This window comes from Bactrocera tryoni, chromosome 2 (genome assembly GCF_016617805.1).
Source record: "Bactrocera tryoni isolate S06 chromosome 2, CSIRO_BtryS06_freeze2, whole genome shotgun sequence".
NCBI classification, from domain to species: domain Eukaryota; kingdom Metazoa; phylum Arthropoda; class Insecta; order Diptera; family Tephritidae; genus Bactrocera; species Bactrocera tryoni.
Genome location: NC_052500.1, coordinates 59,424,419 through 59,450,831, shown reverse-complemented (window position 1 = coordinate 59,450,831; position 26,413 = coordinate 59,424,419). Strand labels below are relative to the sequence as shown.

The 26,413-nt window shown below is 34.4% G+C and overlaps 2 protein-coding genes across 8 annotated transcripts; both read right to left on the bottom strand.

The window, feature by feature from the left end:
* Nucleotides 1-1,700: 1,700 nt before the first annotated feature.
* Nucleotides 1,701-8,838, bottom strand: LOC120769700 (monocarboxylate transporter 13). Of its 2 annotated transcripts, none has more exons than XM_040096828.1 (6): nucleotides 4,543-4,565; nucleotides 4,333-4,435; nucleotides 3,814-4,047; nucleotides 3,598-3,724; nucleotides 3,360-3,539; nucleotides 1,701-3,129 (listed from the first exon to the last, which is right to left on the bottom strand). In XM_040096828.1, exons 2-6 carry the CDS (start codon nucleotides 4,430-4,432, stop codon nucleotides 1,779-1,781), a joined length of 1,992 nt encoding a protein of 663 aa, XP_039952762.1. In that variant the 5' UTR covers nucleotides 4,433-4,435; nucleotides 4,543-4,565; the 3' UTR covers nucleotides 1,701-1,778. The 2 variants fall into 2 exon arrangements, with proteins under 2 accessions (XP_039952762.1, XP_039952761.1); XM_040096827.1 differs by lacking the exon at nucleotides 4,543-4,565 and adding an exon at nucleotides 8,622-8,838 and having other exon boundaries at nucleotides 1,702-3,129.
* A 1,174-nt stretch (nucleotides 8,839-10,012) lies between these two features.
* Nucleotides 10,013-23,587, bottom strand: LOC120767799 (protein lev-9). Of its 6 annotated transcripts, XR_005704718.1 has the most exons (19): nucleotides 23,270-23,587; nucleotides 22,561-22,836; nucleotides 22,206-22,385; nucleotides 20,794-20,985; nucleotides 20,550-20,726; nucleotides 17,777-17,959; nucleotides 16,186-16,916; nucleotides 15,829-16,117; nucleotides 14,541-15,374; nucleotides 14,314-14,486; nucleotides 14,134-14,241; nucleotides 13,750-14,075; nucleotides 12,940-13,085; nucleotides 12,692-12,806; nucleotides 12,430-12,548; nucleotides 11,357-11,516; nucleotides 10,553-11,262; nucleotides 10,170-10,486; nucleotides 10,013-10,104 (listed from the first exon to the last, which is right to left on the bottom strand). XR_005704718.1 is itself a non-coding variant. In XM_040094065.1 (18 exons), exons 1-18 carry the CDS (start codon nucleotides 23,319-23,321, stop codon nucleotides 10,287-10,289), a joined length of 4,971 nt encoding a protein of 1,656 aa, XP_039949999.1. In that variant the 5' UTR covers nucleotides 23,322-23,587; the 3' UTR covers nucleotides 10,128-10,286. The 6 variants fall into 6 exon arrangements, 5 of the variants coding, with proteins under 5 accessions (XP_039949999.1, XP_039950001.1, XP_039950000.1 ...); XM_040094065.1 differs by lacking the exon at nucleotides 10,013-10,104 and having other exon boundaries at nucleotides 10,128-10,486; XM_040094067.1 differs by lacking the exon at nucleotides 10,013-10,104 and having other exon boundaries at nucleotides 10,128-10,486; nucleotides 14,556-15,374.
* Nucleotides 23,588-26,413: the final 2,826 nt, after the last annotated feature.

Genomic DNA, 26,413 nt, shown 5'->3' with positions numbered 1-26,413 from the left:
AAAAGCTAGTAGGCATACATACAGCTATGGGCAGAGGTTTAGCGCACTTGCATTCATAATTAGAAATATTACCGTTACTTTTAAGAGAGCGATATTTTCATGAATTTGTTATTAGTTGGACAATGATTTAGTGCACTTAAAGTTTTCGGTCATTAGTTGTGTTTGGTCCAACAAAGAATTAATATCAGTTGTGATCTTGTATGCAATAGTTTTAGTAATATTACAAATTTTAATAAAATGGCTAAAGGGAAATACTGTTCGATTGAAAAAAGAAAAATTATTTGGGACCTTTACAAAAACGGTACAAAACAAGTAAAAATTGCTCAAATAGTAAAATGTTCAAGAAAATTGGTGTACAATGCCATCAAAAATGTTAAGAGTGATCCAAATTTGTTAAAACAAAACAAAGTTCGTAAGGCTCCCCCTCGCAAAACAACCCCCCGCGCGGATAAAATAATTCTTAGAAAGTGTAAAGCTGATCCTTTCAAATCCTCACGTCCGATTATGGTCGAAGTCAATGCAGAATTGGACTTAAACGTGTCAAGTAGACTAGTACGAAGACGTTAAAATGAAAATAATTTGTATGGACGTGTGAGCAGAAAAAAACCGCTATTGTCGAAAAAAATATTAAAGCGCGTTTGTCATTCGCTCATAGCCATAAATCAAAAGATTTAAATTTTTGGAAATGGATACTTTTTACGGACGAAACTAAAATAAACCGGATTGGTGCTGATGGTAAAACATTTGTACATCGTGAAAAAAACCAAGAAGTCAATCCGAGGTACATCAAAAAGACCGTAAAGCATGGGGAAGGAAATTTAAAAGTATGGGGGTCGTTTTCATGGCGTGGAGTTGGACCTCTAGTAAACATAGAAGGGAATATGGATAAATTTGCATACCTTAATATACTGAGGAATACAATGGAGCCATATTCCTATGATATTATGCCTGTAAGCTGGATCCTTAAAAAAGAAAATTTAAAAATTGCGACGAGCTTTGGGCAGGAGTACAGGAAGCGTGGAACTCTATTCTTTGGACAGATGCCAAAGGTTAATAGAGAGCTTGCCACGCAGATGTGAAGCGGTGATAACGAATAACAGTTATTCCACTAAGTATTTACCATGTTAGATATAATATCAGAGAAATTTCACGCCACGTGTTAATAATATTTATTTTTCCTTACTGATCTTTTAAATTGCGCTAAATACTTGTCCAAGCCAGTTTTGACTTAATAATGTAAACTAAACAAAACGTTGCATTTTTATTATAGAAAACTGAGAAATTTTGGACTACTTTAGTTTTTAGTGAGGTAATAAATAGTTTTTTTTTACATTATAACGATTCCACTTTCTTTAAATGTAACATTATTAAGTATCATATTTCACATTAAGTAAGTGCGCTAAGTCTCTGTCTATAGCTGTATAAACCGTATTAAAAAGTGATATCTAAAATAAGATAACTTATTCAATTTAGAAATTTGTTGTTGAGTACATGGTAATCACTCGGAGAGTTGTGGACTCGAATCTGCACTATAATGCTACTTCATTTTTGTCTGCTATTTGTAGGTGACCACATTAGTTTTGAACTTACTGTGTATACCAAAAGGATATACAAATATAATATACAAACTATGCCAGCCGCACAACTAAAAAAACTAAGAATTTCTTGTATACAAAATATTTACTTTATTAACTATTCGCGAATATTACTTTTAAATTTAAGTAAATAAGAATGCATTTAGTAGAAAAAAAACGCAGTTCTGTATATGAAAAATACATTTAATGCGCCTCGTTGTCGCATTGTGCTTGTCTCAATTTTTCTTCTTTGGCTTTTTGTCTATTAATAAATGGCATGAAACTCCAAAGGCTGGCGCCACACAATAACGTTAGTCCCAATGTATGAAATAGTGGACTATAGTCCATCACCGCTTCATACCAAATGCCACATAGTGGTGGTCCAATCAATTGCAATATTCCATTTACAAATAAGCTAATGCCATAGGATGATGTTAAACGCTCTTCACCCAACATATCAGCCATTATAACAGCAGTGATGCCGACATATATACCAGACGCGAGACCAAAAACGGCACACCAAAAACTCAGCATACCATAAGTGGTGGCGAATGGTAGAAGCGCTAGCGATAAACCGGATATTGCAAGGCCTCCAATGAAGTACCATGTCTTTGGTATTAGACCGAGATCCGAAAGAGCCGATCCACCAATACGTCCAATAAGATCCGTCGCCGAAACAATTGAAATCAGGTATGCTGATAGCGATTTACTAAAACCTAATGCTACACCGTAAGCTGGCAGCAATATAATAAAATTGGTGTAACCAATGGCATTTGTTGAATTCGATATTAATATAACCAGATAAGTAGGATCCTTTAATAAGCTAAGGTCGAAGAATTTTGAGCGTGAAGACGTTTTCGGCTCGCCCTTATCGCCCGCAACGTCACCCATTAAACTTTCACTAGCTGCTGCGCCAGTGCTACTACCCATCGAACGCAACGATAGGTGTGATGAAAACTCTTTCGGTTGAAAGGACAATGTGCTGCCGTGGTATGGTGTACTTATATACTGAAAGCTACTCGTGGAAGGCGAACGTCGTGAAAGACGATTTTTAGAATTGTTGCGTAGAGCGTGGAGACGGTCAAGTTTATGGCTGGAGCGACCGCCCTCTGGCACAGCATATAATGATGATTGTGAATTCAATTGACCGGGCGTAAATGTTTGATTGCGTTGTGGCAAGCGAACAGGTGTGCTAATTTTTCGTGTGCGTGAGGTTGGTGTATATTCATCTTGGTGCTTACTGCAATTTTGTACTACCGCAGCCGATGCGCTGCGTACGAATTGATTGTCCTCCAAGAGTGCTGGTGGACTATATGAAGGAAATGGTTTTGTACCCACTTCGCTACAACCATCATGTGATTGTACATCATTATTTATAGAACCCGCTTCGTCTACAGTTTCAAATTTCAATACGATGCCGATATCTTCCTCTTCGATATCTTCAAGGGCATTCTTGTTTTTAGGTACTCGAATCATATGTTGTTCCACGGGCTCATAAAATATGGCGGCAACAAATACATTTAACGTTATACCACCCATTATAAGAACGGCACCTCTGCAATATGAAAGAATAAATAAAAAGTATAAGAATATGTTTTATTTTGGCAAAGGTAAATGATATAATAACAAGAAAAAAGTTCGGTTCGGCTGCTATATGTATATGTATGTATGCGTACATATATATTTTATAGGCTCTCCAACTTTTCCTTGGGGGTCTTACAAACTACGTGGCAAACTTAATAAACCCTTTTGAGAGTATAAATATTATTAAATATCATTGTTTACCTATATCCATAATTTTCGAGTAGCCAACGCAATACTGGTGGTAATATAATCGATCCAAGCGCACTGCCCGATATGCATAGTCCATTAGCTAGTCCACGTAATCTAACAAAGTATGATGTCACTATATACACAGTTGGCGGAAACGATAGACCGGCACCAATCCCCACGAGAACTCCATAACTATGGGGTGTTTGTTTTAACTCTAATTAACGCATCCATGAAAATCTCGTTCATTTACCTTAAGTACAAATATGCTACAGATGAGGCCCAAAATGACGCGATCATACCAAATGCCGCTGAAGCACCACCCATTATCGTTACTGTTCGATATGAATACTTAACAGATAATATACTGGAGACGGGACCTGCAATTTGTTAGCTCAAAATGAAATATCAAACTTTTAGATATTAAAAATATGCATATATATGAAAAAAAAATAAACACTGTTCTAACCTAACGAACTATATAGGAAATAACAAAGAGCGGGTATCCATGCTCCTGTCGCCGGGGATGCTTCGAATGCTTCCAAAAATTCAACAAATAATACACCAAAACTTTTAATGGTACCCGGTATGAGTATATTGACCATCATCGATCCAAGTAATACCAGCCAACCCCAACCTCCATCCGGTGGCACCAAGTCATATTCACTACTGTCTACATTTGGTTTGGTATCCAATAAACTAACTGCAAATAAAATTAAATAAATGTCAATGAAATATTAACATTAGGTGCTTTTGTGTAATTTAAAAACAAAATATTTCATTTTTATATGTACATACAAACATATATTATATGAAATAGTGCAGCTTGCAAAATAAAAAAATAATTCAATTTGTTTTGAAAAGCATTTGTTTGTTTGTTATAAAAATTGATATTCAACAAACATTAATTGAGTCGCTATAAACTTGCTGCTTTTATTCACAGATATACATACCTGTGTATCTACATATAAATTTGAAGTAAAATTACCTGCTTTATCACATGATTCCGTAGCTCCGTTAACTTTCAATTTATTGCAATCTGCGTTAGAATTCTGCTTTTTAGTCACAGATACGTCTTCTCTTGCCATTATCTAAAAAATTGTATTAAAGTACATTTAAATTAAAAACAAATATGATTAACAACTAAGCCTTTTTAAAAAACGTTAGTTCCGAGTCGTATAAATTTATGTAAGCTCACATTTTTATTTCTCAACGCGATATTTAACTTGATAAAAAATGAAAACAAAATATTTAATTTTTATTTCAATTGAATGTATTGGTAGTTGAAAATAAAAATATGTCAATAATAGTCAGAAATTAAATTGATCAAGGTTAATGAGAAATGGACTTCTATAAGTGCTTGAAACTTTGTAAATATTCCTTAATTACTAGTTATGACAATGTATGTACGAACATAAGTTCATACTAATGTACATATGTATGTATGCGGCACTGAAATTTGTTTGTTGTAAAAAGTAACGAGTTTCCCCCTCTGTGTGGACATACATACATACATCCAAATATACATGCGGATAACTGCATTAGTGGGGAGCGACAGTGTTTATATTCAGTTCCGATTTCACCGATCCCTTTGTTTTTCAAATTTGGAAGTATATACAAATATAGATTCTGATCACGCTTACAAATGTAAATATACTCATACATAGGTATATCGGACAAAACATTTGCAACTAGAGCGAAGTTTTAGATTTTTTTGTCTTACAATGCCATTTTTCCTTCGAATTCCTTTTTGTTTCTTGTTTTTAAATGTACAGTTTTGTAGTTACATATTTTGCAATATTTATCGCGATCTTTTTTTATTTTGCAACTCTGTATTGTTCATTTCTTTTCTCCTTTGTTCCTTTCTTTTTCTAACGGTATTGAGTTTGAATTAATTAGAACATTTACATACTTTCTGCTCTAAATTTTTGCGAAAACACGTTTTTATTTTAAGTTTTTTATTACAAAAATAGTATTGGCTCTAAATAACTTCGGTGAAGCACTCCGAGCACGTGTTATTGGTGACTATAATAAGGGAACTTCTCAAAAAGAAATTTTCAGAATTCACAAGGCATCAATCTCACGAATAATTTCGAACTTTATTAGGAACAAAACTGTCGAAGTAGTGCATCGTGGACACCGACCAAGAAAAACTGATGAAAAAGCTGACAGCTCAATTGGAAGAGAGGTAAAAAAATATCCATTTTAAAGCGCTCCGCACTTGGTAAAGGAGCTTGGGTTACCAATCTACTCAAGAACGGTCGCTCATCGCCTAAATAACGCTGATTTACACAGTTACCGACCAGCGAAGAAACCGCTTATTAGCAAACGAAACCAACTAAAACGACTGTGTTCGCTAAAAATCATCTAAAATGGCCAAAAAGCAAGTGGAAAACTGTTCTTTTTAGTGATGAGTCCAAATTTAATTTGGTAGGAAGTGATAGCGTGAGTTTCGTTCGACGCCTACGAAACAAGCGTCTTAAAAATGTCTATTGTCTAAAAACAGTCAAACATAGTTGCTATGTTATGGTCTGGGGATGCATTTCTGCTTCTGGTTTGGGGCCGCTTCATCGTATCAATGTTAGCATGGTTCGGTATGTTTTCAGAGACATTATGGATCCGTAATTTTACTACATGCTGAATTAGAAATGCCACTTAAGTGGGTCTTCCACCAGGACAACAACCCAAAGCATTTGGCATAGGTCCTAAAATCATGGTTAAAGAGGAATAAAGTGGATGTAATGGTGTGGCCTCCATAGTCCCCGGGCCTTAATTCCATAGAAAATATATGAGAAATTGTAAAAAAAAAAAGAATTGATCGCAGTAATGTGCCAAATACTGATCAGTTTTTTCAAAGGGCCCTGGAGGCATGGAGAAATATAGCCCAAACCATAGTGGATAACCTTATAGCTTCAATACCGCTGAGTTTGCTACAAAATACTAAGTTTTTCTTTTATTTTATTAAAATTAGTGAACCGTTTTCCTTTGAGTTGCAATTGTTTTGTCTTATTGAATATAGATGTTATATCGCTTTTTATATACAATATGCAAATAAACTGAAAAATATTATTAAATTTGCTTTGTTTACCTTAATTAACATCTAATATTTAAAATAAAATTAAAACAGTAGGTCTCCGGCAATTATTTTCTGTGTAATCGACATTATTTTCATTATCATACATATGTCAGTTGCAAATGTTTTGTCGGATACTGTAGGTATATGAGTAAGTCGAAATCTCCCGCCCTTCTCTAATAGAAACTTATTGTATCTAAACAAACATTTGGATGAACGGCCCATTATCGCTTTGCTATAATTACTGCTCGATTGTAAAACTGATTTGCAATCAACGTCAAAGAAACCAAGATAAGTACAGACAAATATTGCACTACAAGGTTAAGTTAAAAAAAGTGTTCGAAATAATATTAACCGGCTTCATATGTCATTTTTGTTAAGTCCTTCAGTTTTTGAGATGTCGATCTGGAATTTTTAATACGTTCGGGCGTGCCGCCGAAAAAACAGAAATAACAAAATCATGTCCATTTACTTGTTTTTTATTTGATGAGATATATTCACGAAATTTGGAAAGGTTTATTGTCGAAGGCAAAGATATAGCTTCCCAAGACATTATTTAGAACAGAAATTATAGCATATACATAGTTGCCAGACTAACTAAACCATCAAAATCCAGCCCTTTTATGGAAATTAAACAATATATAGTCGCTCTGTATGTATTCTTATCTGAAATTGTTGATATATTTTTTTAGAAAACACCCACTAACAATCAGCAGTTAAATAATACATACATATGTACATAAAAATAGAGAATTTCATTTTCAAATTAAATACAATTTTACTAATACTGTAACACTTTAGAATAGGTATATCTACATTAGAGGAAAAATTGATTTGTGTTTTATCTTGTTACTATCGTATCATCCGGCTATATACGAATCCAAAAACATATGCACATGAATGTGTGTATGTACGTATATAAAATTGCAATGATTGAGTGCTTGTTGTTGGGATCAATTTGAATGCTGATAACGTCAACGCGCTAGTCTTATCATTTGGAAACTATGTACAATTACATCATTGAGTCCACTAAAAAATTAATTGATAAACTACTTTGCAAGGCATCAATTATGAAAAATAATTGATTTGTTTTTGCTGAAAAAAAATTAAAAATTAATAAATGTGTACATATCATTCACATTCAATGATATAGAATACATATGTACACATATGTATGTACATGAAAAATACTTCTTTAAGATCAGCCAATACTCCAAACAAGACAAAACTTTAAAAATTATTTTCCTAATTGATAGTGTCAATGTGACCCTGTGTTATAACTTAAGGGTACGTAATAATAACGCTATAAAAACTGCGTGCTTTACTTTTTTCCTTGCAATCAATTCCTCTAAATTGATAATCGAAACATTTTACTGTTTTTATGTGGTTAGTTTTTGTATTCCACTTGTTTAAGTCATATACGCACATTTATCTACAACACAAACAAGACATCACTTATTAACATTGCGGTTTAAAGCGGTTGGCACCGGGTTCGGCATGGAAACTCATCTGCTTCGGCGCTCAAAGAAAATGCTACTGACCCCATTACGTCGACAGCGCATGTCCCCACTGTTTGCGGTGAAGATACGAAAGGGAAAAATCCAAACAAACACTCAAGTCGCAAAAGAAAGAAAAGCCAATTTCTGTCATTTGATTCAGCTGTTTCTGCGCCAATCAGTTTATATAGCCGTTACCATTAATATTATATGCTTTTTGAAAATGATTCATTAAGAAAAGAAAACGTACACATATATGCTTATGCGTTATTTTTATACGCATATACACATTCATAAATAAGATTTATTAAGTAAACAAGAAATGAACAATACAAGGCGTATGTACGTACGCCTTATGTATTCCAGGGTCATCAAAACACAAAACGCGGTGTGCACTCCCCTTCTCCATTTCCGCTTTACGAGAGAACAACAAAAATACCATATTCAAGTACCCGTACTTGTTACAATGTCATTTCGTATTCGTATGTTTTGTTTAATTTTTGTCTGCTCTTGATTTAATGCAAAACTGGATTATTAAGGTATGACCAATTCGACCCTGACCCCGTCTGCTCACATGTTCATATTTACTGAACAAATTACACGTTCTCGAAATCCTCCTGATAGCACGTACAAGCAACTTAACTCATATGATTACATTGCAAATCACTAAAAATGTTCAACGCACCCTATTACTTCATAACAACTTACCTCATTTACGAACTTTAAATTCGTCTTGTCACAGTTATTATTATGTATTTAAATATTATTTTTCTGCATTAATTGCATGAAAAAATTGTCCGTCACTTCACCAAAAACATCACTACACTATGCGAAAATAAAGTATTACAAAAATAATAAAGTAACAATGTAATAATGAAAGAAAAATCACAATCACTGTGCTCCTCGGCTTCCACGCATCTTCGCTGCTGCTGTTTGTCCAATATTGCCGTACTCAAATATTATCCCCCAAAAATATCGAAACCCGATATATGTTGCGGGGCCAGTCAGCTTATGATAACACAAAAGATTTGTTTAAATATTAATATGCAGTGATATTTTGTATTTAAATGTGTATATAATAATGCAGGTAAATGCCTGAGTATAAAGTAAATTATACAAAATCGAAACAATAATAAAAGGCTCGACAACACTGCCATATTGATTCACAATAGACATTGCAAAAGGTGCTTAAAAGTAAATAAAACTTATATAATGGTGACATAATTAAGCGAAATGAGCTTAAATAATGCTACATATGTTAATTGGTAATCAAACAGCGAAAGTAAACAATAAATTATAACTCAAGTAAATGTGCTTCTTATAACTGCAATTTTTAAAGTGAATTTAATGGCGTTATTCACAATAGCGTTTTCTGGTTTGGGCTTGCAACACTATGCATCAGCTGGATAAAGCTATCTCAAATTGTTAAATTCGTTAATTCACATAATTAAAGGCTTTCAATGCATATAATCTTTAGATTCGGTTAAATAGTTTTGTTTAAGTTAAGAAATGCAGAATGACAATGTGCAAATTATGTACTTCTATTAGGCATATGTTAGTTGTTTTTGTTACTATGAAAATCATATTTTTGCAAATCTATTTGTAAATTCAAATAATAATTTATGAACTATTTTTTTAATTCTTGTTACTACTCTGCTGTTTGAATCAAATAAACATTAAATTTATAAATATGAATAATATTGAGTAAAAGAATTGTACTAAGTAAGTTAGTTAGAAAGGCCGGAACTATATTCTATTACAATGTAGTCAATCTAACTAAATAAATGGTTTTATTCGCTCCGGATCCGCTTCCGGAAGTTGACCTCCTGAGTTGCGATTGATGAAAATGAAGTAATCATCATTTTTTAAGGAGGTAGTTGGGTTGATTTGTGTAAAACAATGCGCATTTTCATGATTTTTTTAACAATTAAAATATATTCTTAAAAATATGACATTTTAAGAATATTCTGTTCGATTTTCATGGAAAAATATTTAAAACGGCAATGTCTGCAATTACTTTGGGTGTCTTGGAAAAAATTTGAATATTAATTACAATTAAATCTTATGTGATATCACGAGTAAGCGAAAAAACTAGGAAGTTAATGGCTATCAATGCGTTTATTAAAAGTACTGAACTATTAAATATTGTCTTTTAGAACTAATTAAATTAGAATTATCGCCAACCGCAATACTGAATAAAAAAGAAATTATTAGTTTATTTTAATTAATTTACTTTTAATTATAATATATTATTACTTTTATTAAAAGCGCTATGCGTTTACAATCCAATCGACATGTTTTTAATTTCCATTCGGAAGGAATCGAAAAATTGTATATTCTCTATAGAGATATAGTAATTTCACGTTTTTCACATTAACCCATTATATTCTGATGTTTGTTCACTTGATCAGCAGTGACACATGTTGGTATAGCGTTCGACCACTTTCCATTTTTTAAACATTTAAGCACCTTAGCACCACGTAATTCAAGACCAGCGTCGCAGGTAAATGTAATACTCTCACCAATTGCATAATAAAATTTGACAGATGACATACGACCGCTGATAGCCGTGCCTGTTAAAGAAATTAAATTCGATTTACTGTTATTTACCAAATGCAAGTGTGAAAAGTATAAAATACCAGGATATGAACAAGCTTGTACACATTTCGGCAAAACGCTCGACCAGCGTCCATTATCCTGACATGCTATTATCGGTTGCCCTTGCATCATGTACTCTGGATTACAATTGAATTGAACAACATCCCCTGCACGGTATGGCGTTGAACCTTGTGCATAACCATTAAGTGGTGCGCCGGGATTATCGCATTGTACTTCAACGCATGTTGGAAAGGGTGTAGCCCATTCGCCGGTCGGCAAGCATATAGCCTCGGCGGGACCACGCAAACCATAGCCAGAACCACAAGAAAACGCTGCTCTACCGCCGACTTCACGAGATAAAACCGCAACACGCGGCGAACTGATATTATTTGGCAAAGGAATATCGCCGCATTCGACACTCTCGCAAACTGGTAGGGGAGCACTCCAATTGCCGCTGGGCAAACAAAATAGTTCTGAAGCGCCAATCAATGAATTTCCATTTGCACACGAAAGCAAAGCGCGTGTACTTAATTTGGTGTCATTCGTATTGACAATAAGACCACGCCGTTGTGGTATTTCTGGACAATTTATGGCTTTAACTACCACTTCTACAGAATGCTCGTGTCTAGCCGGTGTTTGACAGGAATAAATACCGGTATCTTCATCAATTGCATTAAATATGGTTAAGCGGTATTCTAGTGTTGCATCGCGTCCCGCATCAGCCTCGGTGACCCATCCCTCAGAGTAATTTCTGTAAAAAATCAGTATTTACGTATGTACATATGTATGTAGATTCTACATATGTACATAAAAGGTATGTTGAATCTTAGTTGCCTAACATTTACCTAAATTCATGGCTCACATTCCACTTGGGATTGCCAAATCGTCTCATCCATAGACATTCCATGTGCAATGTTGTACCCGGATAGACAATTAGCTTTCCATCATTACTCTGCGCTATCGGCCCATTTTGATGTCTAAACAATATTGTCGGCGCCTTTTCCACTTTTATGGGCGATATTTACAAAAAATAAAAAAACAACAAATATTTTTATACTCTTGCAACATGTTGCTACAGAGGATAATAGTTTTGTTCATCTAACGGTTGTACGAATCACCTAAATCTAGTCGAAATAGATCAGGTTGACGAGACGAGTTGAGCCCCTAGTGATTTTGTCTGTCCGGCCGTCCGTTCGTGTAAGCGATAACTTTAGTAAAAATTGAGATATTTTGATAAAAATTGAGATATTTTGATAAAAATTACTATACGTCCTTGGCAAAAAAGTACGAGTTCGTAGATCGGGGTAATCGGCCCGCTTCCACGTAAGGGGCATTTGAAGGCAAAAATTCTTAAAAAGAGTGGCGGCCTCGCCTCTAATAAGCTTAAAGCACATAACTCCTAAACCACCAAAGCTACTACAACAAAACTCGTTTGGCACAAATATTATAAGAACTCCTTCCGACATCAGATGAAATTAGATTATTACCCTGCTCACTCGTTATAAAACGGTACTGCTAAAAATTACTAAAAGCGCGATAAATGAATAACTAAATACGGAAGAGACATTAAATTTTATTACCGAGATGGTTTGAGAGACCACTAATGGAGCCGGGGTCAAAATTGAGCGATGGGCGCGGCACCGCCCACTTTCACCCATATAACTAATATGCCGCATATATCGGCCTACATGTGAGTTATCTTCATAAAATTGAGAGAGCGTGTTTTTCTTATAACGGTGCACATTTGTGCTAATAATGAATAAATTTGGGTGAAAACTCGCTCTAGATCCCAAATAACTAACAAGCCTTATGTACCATTTACTTCCTCGGCTTTAACCCTTGCAAGTTGCAAGAGTATGAAATATTCGGCTATACCCGAACTTACATAGTTCTTCCTAATTTGTTTTAGTGTTCTTACTTGCGTAGTCGTTTTCCTGATTTAATCCATAGCAAGCTGGCTTATTGCCTGTCCATTCGGAATGTATACAAGTTCGTTCATTGCTGCCAACCATTGAAAACTTTCCAATATCCACACATCTATAAGGAAGTGGAAATATTTTTGATAAAAGTGTTTGTGAGCTCGTTAAAATGATATAGGCGCAAAAAGTGAACAACCTTTAGATCTCTTTGGAGATCAAATTATGCAGGCACTTTTGTTTCAAAGCACAGTTTATTCTTACCGTGATATTATTGTGGCACCGGGTGGAAATTCCACAACATCTTCCCGTATTTCGAGATCATTGTAAAAACTAACCACATTTGGTTCATTGTTTTTGAACAAGCATGTTCCATTCGCTGTAAAGAGTGAAAAGAAAGTACTATGTATTTCATATGACTACAATTTTCTAAACATTTTAATATATTAATAGTGTTATATTTAAATGGTGTAGTAAATTGTTTTTGACTTTGAATGGCGGATAATACTTACCGCAATTGTATGAGCGTCCAATCCATTGGCCATTCTCGCATATAATTTTCCACGTATTCCTTTCGCCGACAGCACTCGGTATGCAATTAAAGAAAATTTCGGTGCCGCTTTCGTATACACCTTCGATATCAGACAAATCAGTATTTCTAAAATAGAAAATCAATAACACAAAGCGCACAGAAAAAAAATTGTATAGTGAAAAGATTTACGAATCAGTTATATTATATAAAATACCGGTTTGTAGTTGTGCCATTCAGCCCGAAACTACGGAATAAAGAACCATTTTAATAACAGATCATTGGAACATTTATAAAGCGCAATTTGTCGAAGCTGGGCGTCAGGTTTAAAACTACACAGGACCTGCCGCCTACCGTAATTTATTACCAATGGCATACTAATAAGTATAATGACAATGTTTTCGAAATAATTAAAAGTTTTTCGGAAGTGACATAAAATCCTTTTCTCAAAACTGTATTTTTTAAATCGGTCGACAATAATATTGATTAATGTGAAAAATCTATATTAAGCAGTAAAAGTACTACGTATCCGGTTAAGTTTTTAATTTGTTTCAGATAGCACGAATCTCTAGAATTACCATCGCCTGTTGAGACCTTTTCGAAAAAAAGTGATTTCGAAGATACTGCCATTAGTTACAAAAAAATTTAAATATACCCAAACTTGAATTTATGAATTCAATGAAGAAAAAATTCTATTTCTTTTTCCTTACTACCGGAATAAATTTCTACAGTTATGTCGTTTTTAAGGCGTTTATAGCGTGATTACTAAAATACATATAAGTCTAATAATTACTTGTATACCAAAGCACCATCGGATATGCTCGGAGGTCCACACATTTTCAATTCTTCAGTGACATTTTCTTCCGTTGCATTTGTCGCATCCTCCGATTCGGAATTATCGATCTTTAACGCTATAATATGATTCGATTTTCCATTGCTATGCCCTTCAGATGGTAGTTCCTCGCGAGATTTGCGTTGGCCTGTTTCACAGTGTATTGTTTGTGGACTCAAAATCCCTTTGTTACAGCTCATTTCAATGGGCATAGAATTTGTGGAGTGATCGCAATGAGCGCTCACCGTACTGCCGTGACCAATTGTGAGTCCGGGTCGGTAGCCACCCTATATGTATCAAGAGATGCTTTAATCACAACAAATAAAAATGATTTCAAGCGCTTACCTCATAAATTATGCCTGGTAGCGCTGGCAGTGTACAAGGTATGGATACACATTCGGAAAATGCATTCACCGACCAACTGCCATGAGCGCAACGCAACTGTGCTGAACCCTAGAAAAAAACATAAAATACTTATGTATGCTAAAAGAATTTTTTGTTATACATATATACTAGTTCAGAGACCTTTCTTACCTGTATATTAAAACCATCATCACATTCCAGCGTTATAAATTCGTTTGATTCAATTTCTTCATAGGTCGTCAGTGCTGTTAGTGTAGGCTTATCGGTAAGCGTTTTCGTATTCGCTTCTACTTTGAAGTATCTACCATTCTCGACAGCCGGTACTAGGCAAGGTGCTGCAATACATTTAGTTATTATAAAACAATTTGTATGGTATTAGTGTAAATGACTTTCCTGGACATTACCTGAGAGGCATTTAGGCGTATCAGGCTTCCAAATGCCACGTATGCAGCGCGCCGTTGCATTTTCACCTTTTATATTTAGCTTAAAGCCAGCGTTGCATTCTAAATAAAGCATAATACCGACACTGTTGCGACCAGGTGCTTTACCAGGTCGAACCACCGTTATATTCGAGAATTGATCCCAATTGATATCCTCACATGGTCCACGTAAACGCTTTCTACCCTCCTTCGACTCCAACGGATCATTTGTGTCATCATCTGGTGCAAGTGGCGACAATGTCGTTGGACTGTTAATACTGCGCTTACGTCGTCGACGCACAATTTGTGACTTAAGCTGCTCTATTAAATCGGTTTCGTTTTGAGTTTTCGGCAAGTTGCGGAAGTTGTTAAAGAAATAACTTGCCGAGTTGCTATCGTATAGTATATTCTCATTGGCATTCGGTTTGTTGGCAAGTACGCTATACCGGGAATTTTGATTGATATTAGGTAGTGGTATCTTGGCAGATGAGCGATGTGTTAGCAAATCGTGTTCGTCATTTTCCAGACTTAAGAAATCATTATTCGATGTACGTGACTTGTGTGTAGCTTTGTAACGTGTGACCAGATCGGGATTGCTATAGGTATTGTACCAACGTCCATCTTGTACTTGTATAAATTTGGTCGGATTTCGGAATTCTGTCGGGTTATGCAATCTACTGTAGCCAAGTAAATTTTTCACATAATTTTGATATTTCTGTTTGATCTTCTGATAATATTTGGAGTATGCTTGATCGATCTCAGAAGGAGTTCGTTTGATACGTGTTTTGGGGGCGTTAATTATGTCTGAAAAAAAATAAAATTGTACATAACAATGAATTACTCGAAAAATTAATATAGTTATGCAATATCGTTTTCGCTTATGGCATAAATATTTATATATTTTTGAATACAAGTCGGTTTGAGTCATACAGACATTTTGTTGTGGCGTCGAATTTTGGAAAAAAAAATTTTGCATAACCCAGTGTAATGTTTTAGTTAGCTTGTTTTTTCGAAGGTTTGAAATCGTCTGCTAACTTTGGCGACTAAAAAATTGTATTCTCTACCTTAAGTGTATATACTAAAGTGGCTGAGAGTTTATAGGATCGACTGATTTTCATGTAATCACCAATGACGCGCGTAGGAAGAATGGTAATATACATAGTCAGAGACCTATAATGACCTCTAATTTACTACTATACAGGTCGAAATTAAACTGCGGCCATTATAGAAGAAGGATCTAGCCAAGCAGTATTCTCACCCGAATCCCTCTTAAGTGCTGTTAACGATTGTTGAAAGTTGCCGTTTATTATCTCATCCAGTTTTCGTTGCAAATCTCGTTTATTACGTAATAAATATTGGGAGCGAAGATAACGCATTTGTATAGAACGTCGTTTACGATTCCAACGTAATCGGGGATGTTGCCCAAGTAAGCATTGCGGTAGTTCTAGAGGTCGCCATTTGCCACCAACACAGGTGGCACCCGGTGGTCCTATCTCCAGAACGTAACCTTTATCACAGTCATACATTATTTGTTTGTTATTAACGATCTGCAAAGAAAGTATGTTTATGGATTTATACGACAGAAAAATAATTATACCCTCTGTGATTTGCACACCTTTTTTACATATGGTCTATAATCGTAGAGTCCCATATTTCCGACAAGCAATACCTTGCCGTTTGGTATATATCCCGGAAACGAACAAAACACTTCTTGACATTGTGGTGTCTCACCGGTCCAATTACCGAATGAACATGTTAGAACATATTCATTGGGATCTGTGACATCCTTGCCTTCAGGACTAATCAGCTTGAAACCGTCTTTACACTTAAATCTAGCTTTCATGCCGTGTTCCGTTTTCGGTGCGAGTACCATGCCATGCTTAGGTGGTCTTGGCATATTTTTACAACGTGCTGGTACACATCGCGGTATAATACTCCAAGTACCGTTATTACATGTTGGTGGACTTAGAAGTGAAACAGGAAATTCGTAGTTTTCATCACACTTCACCTCCAAAGCAGTGCCATGTTTAACTTTCTCAACACCGCTACTCGAAGTGGAGGGTGATTGTGTGGTTGTGGGCGTTATAATGGTGGTGCCATTTTCATCAGTAATGATTTCAACAGGTGTTACATAACCTTGCGAAATGGATGGTACAACGCATGGTGCCAAGCATTCGGGTAATGGATTACGCCAGCGGCCATCGATTTGGCAAACGCTTGACGAATGCCCTTGTATTAACATTTCCGGTTGACAGCGGAAAATGATGCTCGCCCCAAGTCCAGTCCCAGCTTCGATGTTCTCAATCCAACCATTGTAAAGTACACCAGGGTGCCCGCAATTGATTTCTAAATCGCGTATAATAAATATAAATAATTTTAGTTTATGTGCGTGCCTATAAATACAAAATACTATATATAATATACAGTGTATTAATATGGATATAAGTATCCGTTCTGACAAATCGAATTATAAAATATATATTTACTTTGGTGATATAAAGAGATTTTACACACATTTACGACTTAACATCTGATCAAAACTGTATTTACGTATTCACGTATTTTAATACACAGCTTCATTACCGCTTTCAAAATAGGGTATTGAGCCAATACAAGTATGTAGCTCATTGATCACATTCTCCTATCCCTTTTTATAAGCCTTGGCTGGGATGGCCTTCAGCGAATTTGGCTTTTAAAGTTTCGGCTCATTTTTGGAACGCCCATCTGTAGATTGTTGGACAGTTTCCACGTCATATTTTTCAAGTTGATCCTCAGCGACGTTGTCAAGAATCTCTTCTCCGACCTCTACTCAACAAAGTTTTTGGAAAAGATTCAGTTCTTTTGGTATTACCATCGAGTATTGTTATTGGAAACACAAAATTTCGAATTCAAGCGATTTTCAACTTTTTTTCATGGTAAAAATCGCTTAACAAACGTATCGCCTCCTAAACAAACAACTGCCAAACACATAATAATAGACATATGGAGATCAAACTTCACATGAATACAAAAAATTTAGCCGATATAACCAATATAGCCATAATAGGACCAGTCCGGATCAGATTTGATCAGAAGGTATTGTTCATGCTGTTCTCACTAATCTAGTTCTGTCTCCAAATTATCATGCGTCAGAGCAGATACTTTTGGGAAAGCCCTCATGTGTACTATATGTCTGTATAATTTAAATTCTTATAAAACATGCATACCTTTACAAGTTGGCAGGGTTCCACTCCATTTCCGATCAGCACCACATCTACTACTGCTTTCTCCTACTAATGTGTAACCGTAACGGCATTCATAACTTACCACTGAGTTGTACGCCATGGTGGTGTATGTAGCCTTGCCATTTCGTGGATTTTCCGGTGTCGGACAGACAACAGATGTGACCACTTAAAAATTAGAAACGAGATACATATGCATATAAATTATTGTAAAAGCACTTGCAAGTTGAGAAAGGGTTAAAAGAAGGGATACAATCAATTGCTACAGTATTTATTATTAGAAGATAATAACTTATCGATTATTTCATATTTTTCTATATTAATTGCTCTCACTAACGGTAAAAAATATTGAAGGTTTAAAATTTTATGAACACATCTCCAATTTAGGCGCCCTAAGGCGAGTTCGGCAAATCTATTTTAATCAAGAGTTTCGGATCTGTTTACCACGGCAAAAATTAGTGAAGTATTCTCTATTACAATCCTTAAAAGGGATCTCTGATATATAAATTGTGTGGTCCGTGTCATAGGAATGTATGACCTAGTTGGTGCAAGTCTAAACGAGTTCTTTAAAGCCATGGCTAATAGAGGCGGTGTGAAACATTTTCTGATTCCGTTAGCAGGTGTTTATATACACTCACGTCTGAATCAAGTGACTTAAAAAAGCTGACATAATTTTGCGTGGTAGAGAGGGACCTCACTAGATGTGATTTTTCAAGTTGATCACTGGTTATACCCCTTTAAAATATTTGAAGTGGCGTTATCACGGTAGTAGAGTATACATAACTGGAATGATCCACAAATATTTATTTAAGTGATCTTTCAAAAGCATAGTCTAACTTTAAAATAGTAAAGAAAAAAGAAAACTATAATAGGGGCATTTCATATAGCAACTATATGTATGTGTTTATAACTAAATCTGAGATCGCAATCAGTCAAAGATATACATCCAGTGGAAAACATTTTGCTAGTACTTTCTAGCCCCTTAATTTGACGTAAACAATCATCAAGTCGAAATAAGTTTATTTAAACAATTTCTTCTGAGCTCGTAGCGTTACCTTGGTGCATAATCTTTGCTAAATTTCATGAAGATATCTTGTAAAATTAAAAAGTTTTCCATACAAATATGTACAGCCATGGCTAAATCGACTCAGTTCCTCACGTTGAGCATATATGTATACATATGTACATATGTAACGTGTAATCCAAGTAGGGCTTTTTGCAATAGCCTTTTTTGACAGATCACGCGTAAATCGTGACAACAAGCTGTCATGTTATTTTTGTTCAATATTGTTTGGCATTTAATCATGGAAAGACTTACGCTTGAACAAAGTTTGCAAGTCGTTCGACTTTATTACGAAAATTCATGTTCAGCGTATAAAATACAGCTACAATAAGAACTGAAACCGCTCGACCTCCCCAAGCGACATCTCTTCGCTTTATGGGCTCTTTAATATTTTGTTCAGCGATGAGACCAATTTCTGGCTGATTGGATCTGTAAATAAACAAAATTGCCGCATTTTTGACGAAGAGCAACCTGAAGAGATTCAGGAGTTGCCATTTCATCTTGGAAAAAAGGGTTTGGTGTGGTTTGTGAGCCGGTTGTATTATCGGCCCATATTTGTTAAAAAATAATGTCGGTGAGAACGTAATCTTCAATGGTAACCGACTATTTGATGCCTGAAATTGTAGCTCGTGATCTCGGCAGCATTTGGTTTTAACAAGATGGCGCCACTTCCCACACAGCGCTTTAATCAATACATTGAGAGAACATTTCAGTGTGCAGATAATTTCACGTTTTGGGCCAGTCGATTGGCCATCAAGAACGTGTGATATCACATCATTAGATTTTTTGCGGGCAATTCCGCTTTGATTCAGATCTTGGAGCAAAACTTCATGCGTATCATTCGCCAGTTATCAATCAAAATGCTCGAACGATTCATTGAAAATTGGACTCAACGGATGGACCATCTGAGACATATACATAAGTACGTGGCCAACATTTGAAAGACATAATCTTCAAAACATAAATTCCAAATAATGTTCTTTCGAATGATAATAAACACTTCCCATTAAATTTGAAGTTTTTGTGTTTGTTCTTTAAAAAAGTTGGGAATCTCGAAATGGAATACCTTTTACTTATATTACCATTTACTTTATAGGAGCTTCGACTTTTCATTCTGGGGGTTACAAACTTCAATGGCAAACGTAATATAATATATAATATTTAATATAATTTTTAATTTTTTTAATTTCTTGCTGATGTTGTATATGAGTATTAACAACAACAAGTTACCGCAAATTGAAAATGTATTCAGATGGAAGGTAAGTGGAACTTTTGAATGAAGTTATCTTCTAGCCAAATGTAATTATGAATAAAACAACATTTTTGTTTCTTTTAATTATATATGCGTATATATTTGCGGTAACTTTATTTGTAACATTGTTAATTGAACATTTATACCTGACAACAATTAGAGTTTGAAGATTTTCTGCAAGCAACAATTATTGGAATTTATTTTATTGAAAGAACGCACAAATTATTTAGTTTTGTTTTAATTTTTAACTGGCATTTTATAGGTATGTATTACAGTCGTGTCTTTATTGACATTTTCGGAATTTCTGTAACTGCTTTTTTATAGCGACTTGTTTGCTACGATGGTATTATTATCATTTTTAGCTAATATCAAAAAATACGAATTAAAATAATAAAATTGTATATTAAAGAAATGAAATAAACATTTTTGTTTGGTTTACTTACAGACACATGTGGGCAGTTCCTTGGGCACCCAGGAGCCATCCGATTGGCAGTAGCGTTCATGTTTACCCACCAACTCATAGGTATTACCACAGTTGTAACTAATTTTACAACCGAAAGTGTAACATTCACCAGCATGCCAGCCATAAGCTGGATCTGGCGGCTGTCCACATGATCTTGCTGCAAAGTAAATAAGTTTACTTATAATTATTAAAACACTACAATTTTATTTGAAAGTAGTCATTACGTTCGCATTGTATATCCGGTCCATACCAGCTGGCCTGACCATCAATGGCTAGACATTTGGCACGTGGAAATCCATTTGTTACATAACCAGTATGACAGTGGTATTGAACGGTAGAGTCCAGATCAAAGGTTTCCTGTTCGGGTAGCGCAGAATGACGTGCATGCTCTATTTGCGGTGGCTTGAGACAGTAAACTAGAAAGTGATGGTAGTAAGCATAACAAATTCGTAAGAACACTGAAGTTTTGAAATAATAAATAATTCCAAACATTTTATATACTTTTCGGTTATATTTAGTGGAAGAAATGTATGTAATATCCATCACAGAATAATCGAGCTGGTTTAGCAACTAAAAGCTTAAGATTATTCTCTTAAAGATATATATTTAAGCTAAGCTTTCAATCTATGTCTGTACAAAACTTAATTTTGAAAGTTTAACTTTGTAACTGAATTTTTTGACCGTTTGACTCATTAATGTGGCTGTGAGAGGGAATTCAGTAGATTTAAAAACAAATTCTATCAAGTTTTAAAGTAACACAAAATAGCTTTTTGCGGAAAAAACTCGTCAGAAACTGGCTAAAGTGTAAACTATTTTACCACAGGTTAGGTGTATGTTTTCAAAAATACCCTTTATTTCAGTAATATTCAATATCTTTATTTTTTTGAATATAGTCAAAATTTGAAAGTATTATATAATGGCTTCAAAAATTAGTCTTAGAGTTTTGAATATTTTTTAGAGCGTTATAATAGCTTTTATTAACCCAAAGGGATATAATTTCTCAATCTTGATGAAAGAAGAAAACAATGTTTTATACACTTATAAAATCCTATATAGTAATATATTTACTGTTAACGCATTGTTGGTTAAATTGTTACAAAGTCGGGCGAATGAAAACTTTTTCATTTTTTGAATGACAGTTAGTTACCAAATGTCTACAGCAGGCATTAAGCATATGAACAACGGTTCATATAAAAGCTGTCATTGGTGTAACACCATACCAAGCTTAGGTATAATTGTAAATTTAAAATACTTCAACTATTATTTCATGGTTTGACAAAATAATTTTTGTTTTACGTAATAAAAAATAAAGGAATGGTATGTCCGTCGGGCATTTTAAATTATTTTAATAAAAAAACTACAAATTTACAATTGATGTTAAGTGTTGGTAAGATTTTTGGTAACACAGAAACATGTAACATAGTTTAACATAATTTATAATAAGCGAACTTAGAGGTTCTGGTTTCAGAATTTTAATAGAAAATATTTCAGATTTTAGATATTGCTTTAACAAAAAAAAAATTAAATATCATTAGAGCATATATAACAAAGTAGTCTAATTTTTGTTGGTCTGTTCATATAAACATGGCATTATATTATTATTATGGTTAGTAAAGTTATTGTTGTTTCAACTTACTATTCTGTTTACATGCCGGTTCAGCTCCGGCCCAATTGCCATCAGCTTGACATAGGCGACTCTGTAGCCCAACAACATGATAGCCATGAGGACAAGAATATGTAGCACGTGCTCCAAAATGCCTGCCTGCGACCGTAACTTGGCCCAGTGATGGTTGCGCGAGCTCAGGACACTCTCTATCTGTAATTATTCAAATTTTAAAAGTTTCTATTTACACTGTATGTACAAATAATATAAAACATAACAATAATGTTAATAATCTAAAGATTATTTTTTCGTTTCAAATTTAGGCATTAAATTTGCTGCATCACTAAGAAACAATTATTTCAAATATTTAGACTTTGACAGCGCTTACCTGGCTTAATACAGGACATACCACAGACACCATCACATAGGCACTTCTTCTTTTTACTTTTACAGTCCTCATCCGAGGAACATTTTCTTAGACATTTCTGTCCGAGTAGCGTTGCCTGTTCCTCATCCCTTGGACATTCAGTGGATGGTGAATTTCTAGGATTCTTATAGACACGTCCATCATCGTCTACTTCAGACGAATCATCGTCTTCGTCCCAATCTTCATCTTCGTCATCTTGAGGAACCTCTGTTTGCGTTTGTGTTGGTACGGAAATAACTAGAACATGCAAAAAATAAGCGATCATGTTTTTTTATGACAAATCATATCTTAGTAGACATTTTTCTAATATTTTAATTTAATTAATTTAGATTTCACACACGCAAAAGTTTGAGTATTTATTATAATTTGAGTAAAATATCATTTTTCAGTAGTGAGGAATTTTGTGTTGTTGTCAATTTTTTGTTTTGCAAGATTGCAGTTGTAAACTTTGACCTACATACACACGCACAGATTGTCTGCGACATAGTTGAGATATTAGTGGTGAAGGGCGACCCTTTGTACACAGTATTTACTGACCTGCGCACAAACATATTATGCTTATATAATGAAAATATAATAATAATAAAACTGATTAACAATTTTAATACAATTTTTGATATTCGCTCATGAAAATGTTATAAATTAGTTATATTATTCAGTAAATATATACCTTTATATATGAGAACTGTCACCAGCAAGAAATAAATCAGCAGTTTATTCATAATTACGTTTTAAATTTTTGTTATGGATTTCTCAATGTACATTAAATGCAAAAAAAAAAATAAAAACAAAACCTTCCTTTCCAATTTACTCTAAACGTTTAATATTATTTTATAGATTAATTATATGCTTTTAGCTCTTTGAAGTTAATTTTAGTTAATGCCATCGATTAAATTGACTTGTTTTTCTGCTGATGCTGAAGCTTAAACTACACACGATGATTATAATAAGTACACATTGAGGTGAGAAGAGAATTCCTATCTGATGACAGTCTGCTCAGATGAGCTTAGCTGTCAGACAGAAGCTGTAAGATGTTTTTTGGTATCGTTAAGGATGTATCTCCTTGTTTGTTTCACAGGTGAAATAGAAATGACACTTGAACCGTACAAGGTTCACAAATATGAGAGGGTTTTCCGATGAAACGAAATATTTAGACATTTATAGAATGTAATTATGCTTGAGTTATGATACAAAAAACATAAAAAATCACTTTGTATACACAATCAGTCGCTATTACTATTTTCAAACCTGTCATATTGATGTAAAAGCTTTGCAGTTACAAACGATTAATTAAAATCTACCAAGATCAGAACTCTGATGTGTAACCCATGATCGTTATGGAATCACTGTTAGCTGATTTTGAGGACAACATTCAAATAGTTATCTCAATTAATGGCTTTTACAAGGTCTAGAAAAAGTTCAATTATTTTTTAAGAAATCTAGAAAAAGATCAATTATTTTAACAATAGATGGCCTTAGAAATCTGTGTCTTGCGTTATATGTGTAAGTACGAGCGGGTTATACATATGTATCACTCGAAAGATACAATTTCGTATCTAAAAAACTTCTCATACAGTTTTGCTGTTATGTGGCTAAGTATTGAGCACGCGATAAAGATAGACAACAGCAAAGAGAAAATATGCTGTATTTAACAGTGCTCCTTGGATACAGGCGAAAACGCAAGCCAGAGAGCTGAAAATGTGAATTCAGTATTTGGTCCTTATATCACGCATTATTTTGGTTTCGTCCTTCCGGTACTTTTAATGTCAAAGAGGCAGAACGCTCTAGAAACCCAACTGTCGAAAATATCGAGAAAACAAAGGAGATCTTTGGGAATCAAATGAACCACAACTCACAAACGTTGACCAAGCCAGAATTGACAGTCAGGAAGGTTGGGCTAATTTGCAGGCATCGATAGTGACTCGCTGAAAGCTCCGGATGGTTAATATACATCCACCTTATATTCCGGACCTGACGCCAAGTGATTACTATCTGTTCCTATATGCGGTGAACGATTTTGCTGGAACAATTAATGGATTTATTTTTGCTACATCTTATTTAACCGCTAAAAGATCAATATAGCTATATAGCTTTATAGAAGCTACTCCGTCACATTCAGTTTAAGTGATATAAACTATTATGTGGTCTTGCAACTGAAATCAAAAAATGCAATAAATCTATATATGTGCATATATTCGATTATATGCTATGAATATACTAATATTGGTTTGAAAATATACACTAATTTAGCTTCAAGTCCGAATCGATTTAAAACAATCATAAAAAAGAAACTTGGTCAGAACAAAAATTCGTCTAAAGTTCCCGGTTCACTCTGACATCTAAAAGTTTCTTTTAAAAAGCATTCGCAACTCAGAAATTTATTGCAAACCTCCTCACTTTCTGCAGTGAAGAAAAATACTTTTTATAAAATCCATTAAGCCTTCGGAATTGGCTTAAAAATTGTAAGTCCCTCCAGTTGACTGCCAACATCTAGTAAAGATATTGAGACCAATTATGTTCAAGGAGTACAAAACAAAACAATAATGCAAAGAAAGGCTGGAGAAGGCAAAAAGCGACGATAAAAATTGTTGTTATTAATTCAAGCTTGACTTTAAAGCTTTGAATGCCGTCAAATTGGAAGCGTTAAAGAACAGAAAATCGCTGGATCTGATTTAATGGTTTCGTAAACGATAGACAAGATCCCAAATTATTGGCATATGCTGGAATAGCATTCCACCCATTTATTGGAAGTTTTTTAAGACAATTGAGTCTACTATATGTAATATACGTCTAAAGATTGCGCACTTGATGACATTTCATAAAATTTATTTCGACATATTTTAAGACTCTACAATAAAAATCTCACAAACTTATGTATATATTTAAAAAATGTTAGGGGGATCGAAAAATCTTACACTCGATTCTCGGAAAAGAAGACATTCAAGATCCTATCCCTAGCAATGTCATCTGCATTATCACAGGCATTTAAGGGGGTATTCTAGTCTAGAAATTTAAAAAATCGAAATTTTTTTTATATTTTCAAAGTTTAATTATTCAAAAATATGTGTACAAGAGGATTTTTCCAAATTCAAATTATTTTCGGAGATATAGGCATTTTTCTGACCCGGCATCCAAACTGGTTCGGCCGGAACTAATCGAACAAAAGACTTTACGCGAAACTTTAAACGCGTTTTTCTCAAAACTGACTTTTTCGGAACGATACCCACGATTTCTCAGGTTCTACAGGACCGATTTACTTGAAATTTTTATAGAGTCTTCTTTATAGGCTTGTCTATGGTTGGAACTGGTCCCATCCCCAAATTTTTATTTTTATTATTTTTAAAAAATTCAAAATAGTCAGAAAAAGTGATCAAAAAAAGATTTTTTTTCAGTCAGTCGCCATTTTGTGAAAAAAAATTTTTCCCACTTTTCCGTACTTCCGACCATTGCGACATTATTCTAGATTAATAATCTTTTTTTTTTTGTTTCAGATAACTAGGAGGGTTGAAATCATGGGCATGGTCACGTGGAAATTTTTAGAGACCCCCCACTTCGTCAGCTCATAATTTTTGAAATTTTTATTTTTTTTGGTTTTTAATTTTTTTCTGTACTCATCTAAAATTAACAAATAACTAATAAAAAAATGGATGACATTTTAAAAATTACCTGAAATTCATGCTTCTAGATTAGAATACCCCCTTAATGCAAAAGACTACCAGTAAAGCGCTCTTAATCTCATCTTTCATGGTCAAACCATCCGTAAACAATTACGCATGTGTCAAATCTTGCTGATTATAGTTTGAAATATGAATTA

Bases quoted from the DNA above. Each gene is read 5' to 3' on its own strand.
- LOC120769700 (XM_040096827.1), bottom strand. From the start codon at position 4,432: ATGGCAAGAGAAGACGTATCTGTGACTAAAAAGCAGAATTCTAACGCA. The intron at 3,725-3,813 runs GTTAGAACAGTG...AACAAATTGCAG, and splicing joins TTTCCTATATAGTTCGTTAG to GTCCCGTCTCCAGTATATTA. The intron at 3,130-3,359 runs GTAAACAATGAT...TTCATATTGCAG, and splicing joins CTCGAAAATTATGGATATAG to AGGTGCCGTTCTTATAATGG.
- LOC120767799 (XM_040094065.1), bottom strand. From the start codon at position 23,321: ATGAATAAACTGCTGATTTATTTCTTGCTGGTGACAGTTCTCATATAT. The intron at 22,837-23,269 runs GTATATATTTAC...TGCATGTTCTAG, and splicing joins GACAGTTCTCATATATAAAG to TTATTTCCGTACCAACACAA. The intron at 22,386-22,560 runs GTAAGCGCTGTC...GAATAATTACAG, and splicing joins TATGTCCTGTATTAAGCCAG to ATAGAGAGTGTCCTGAGCTC.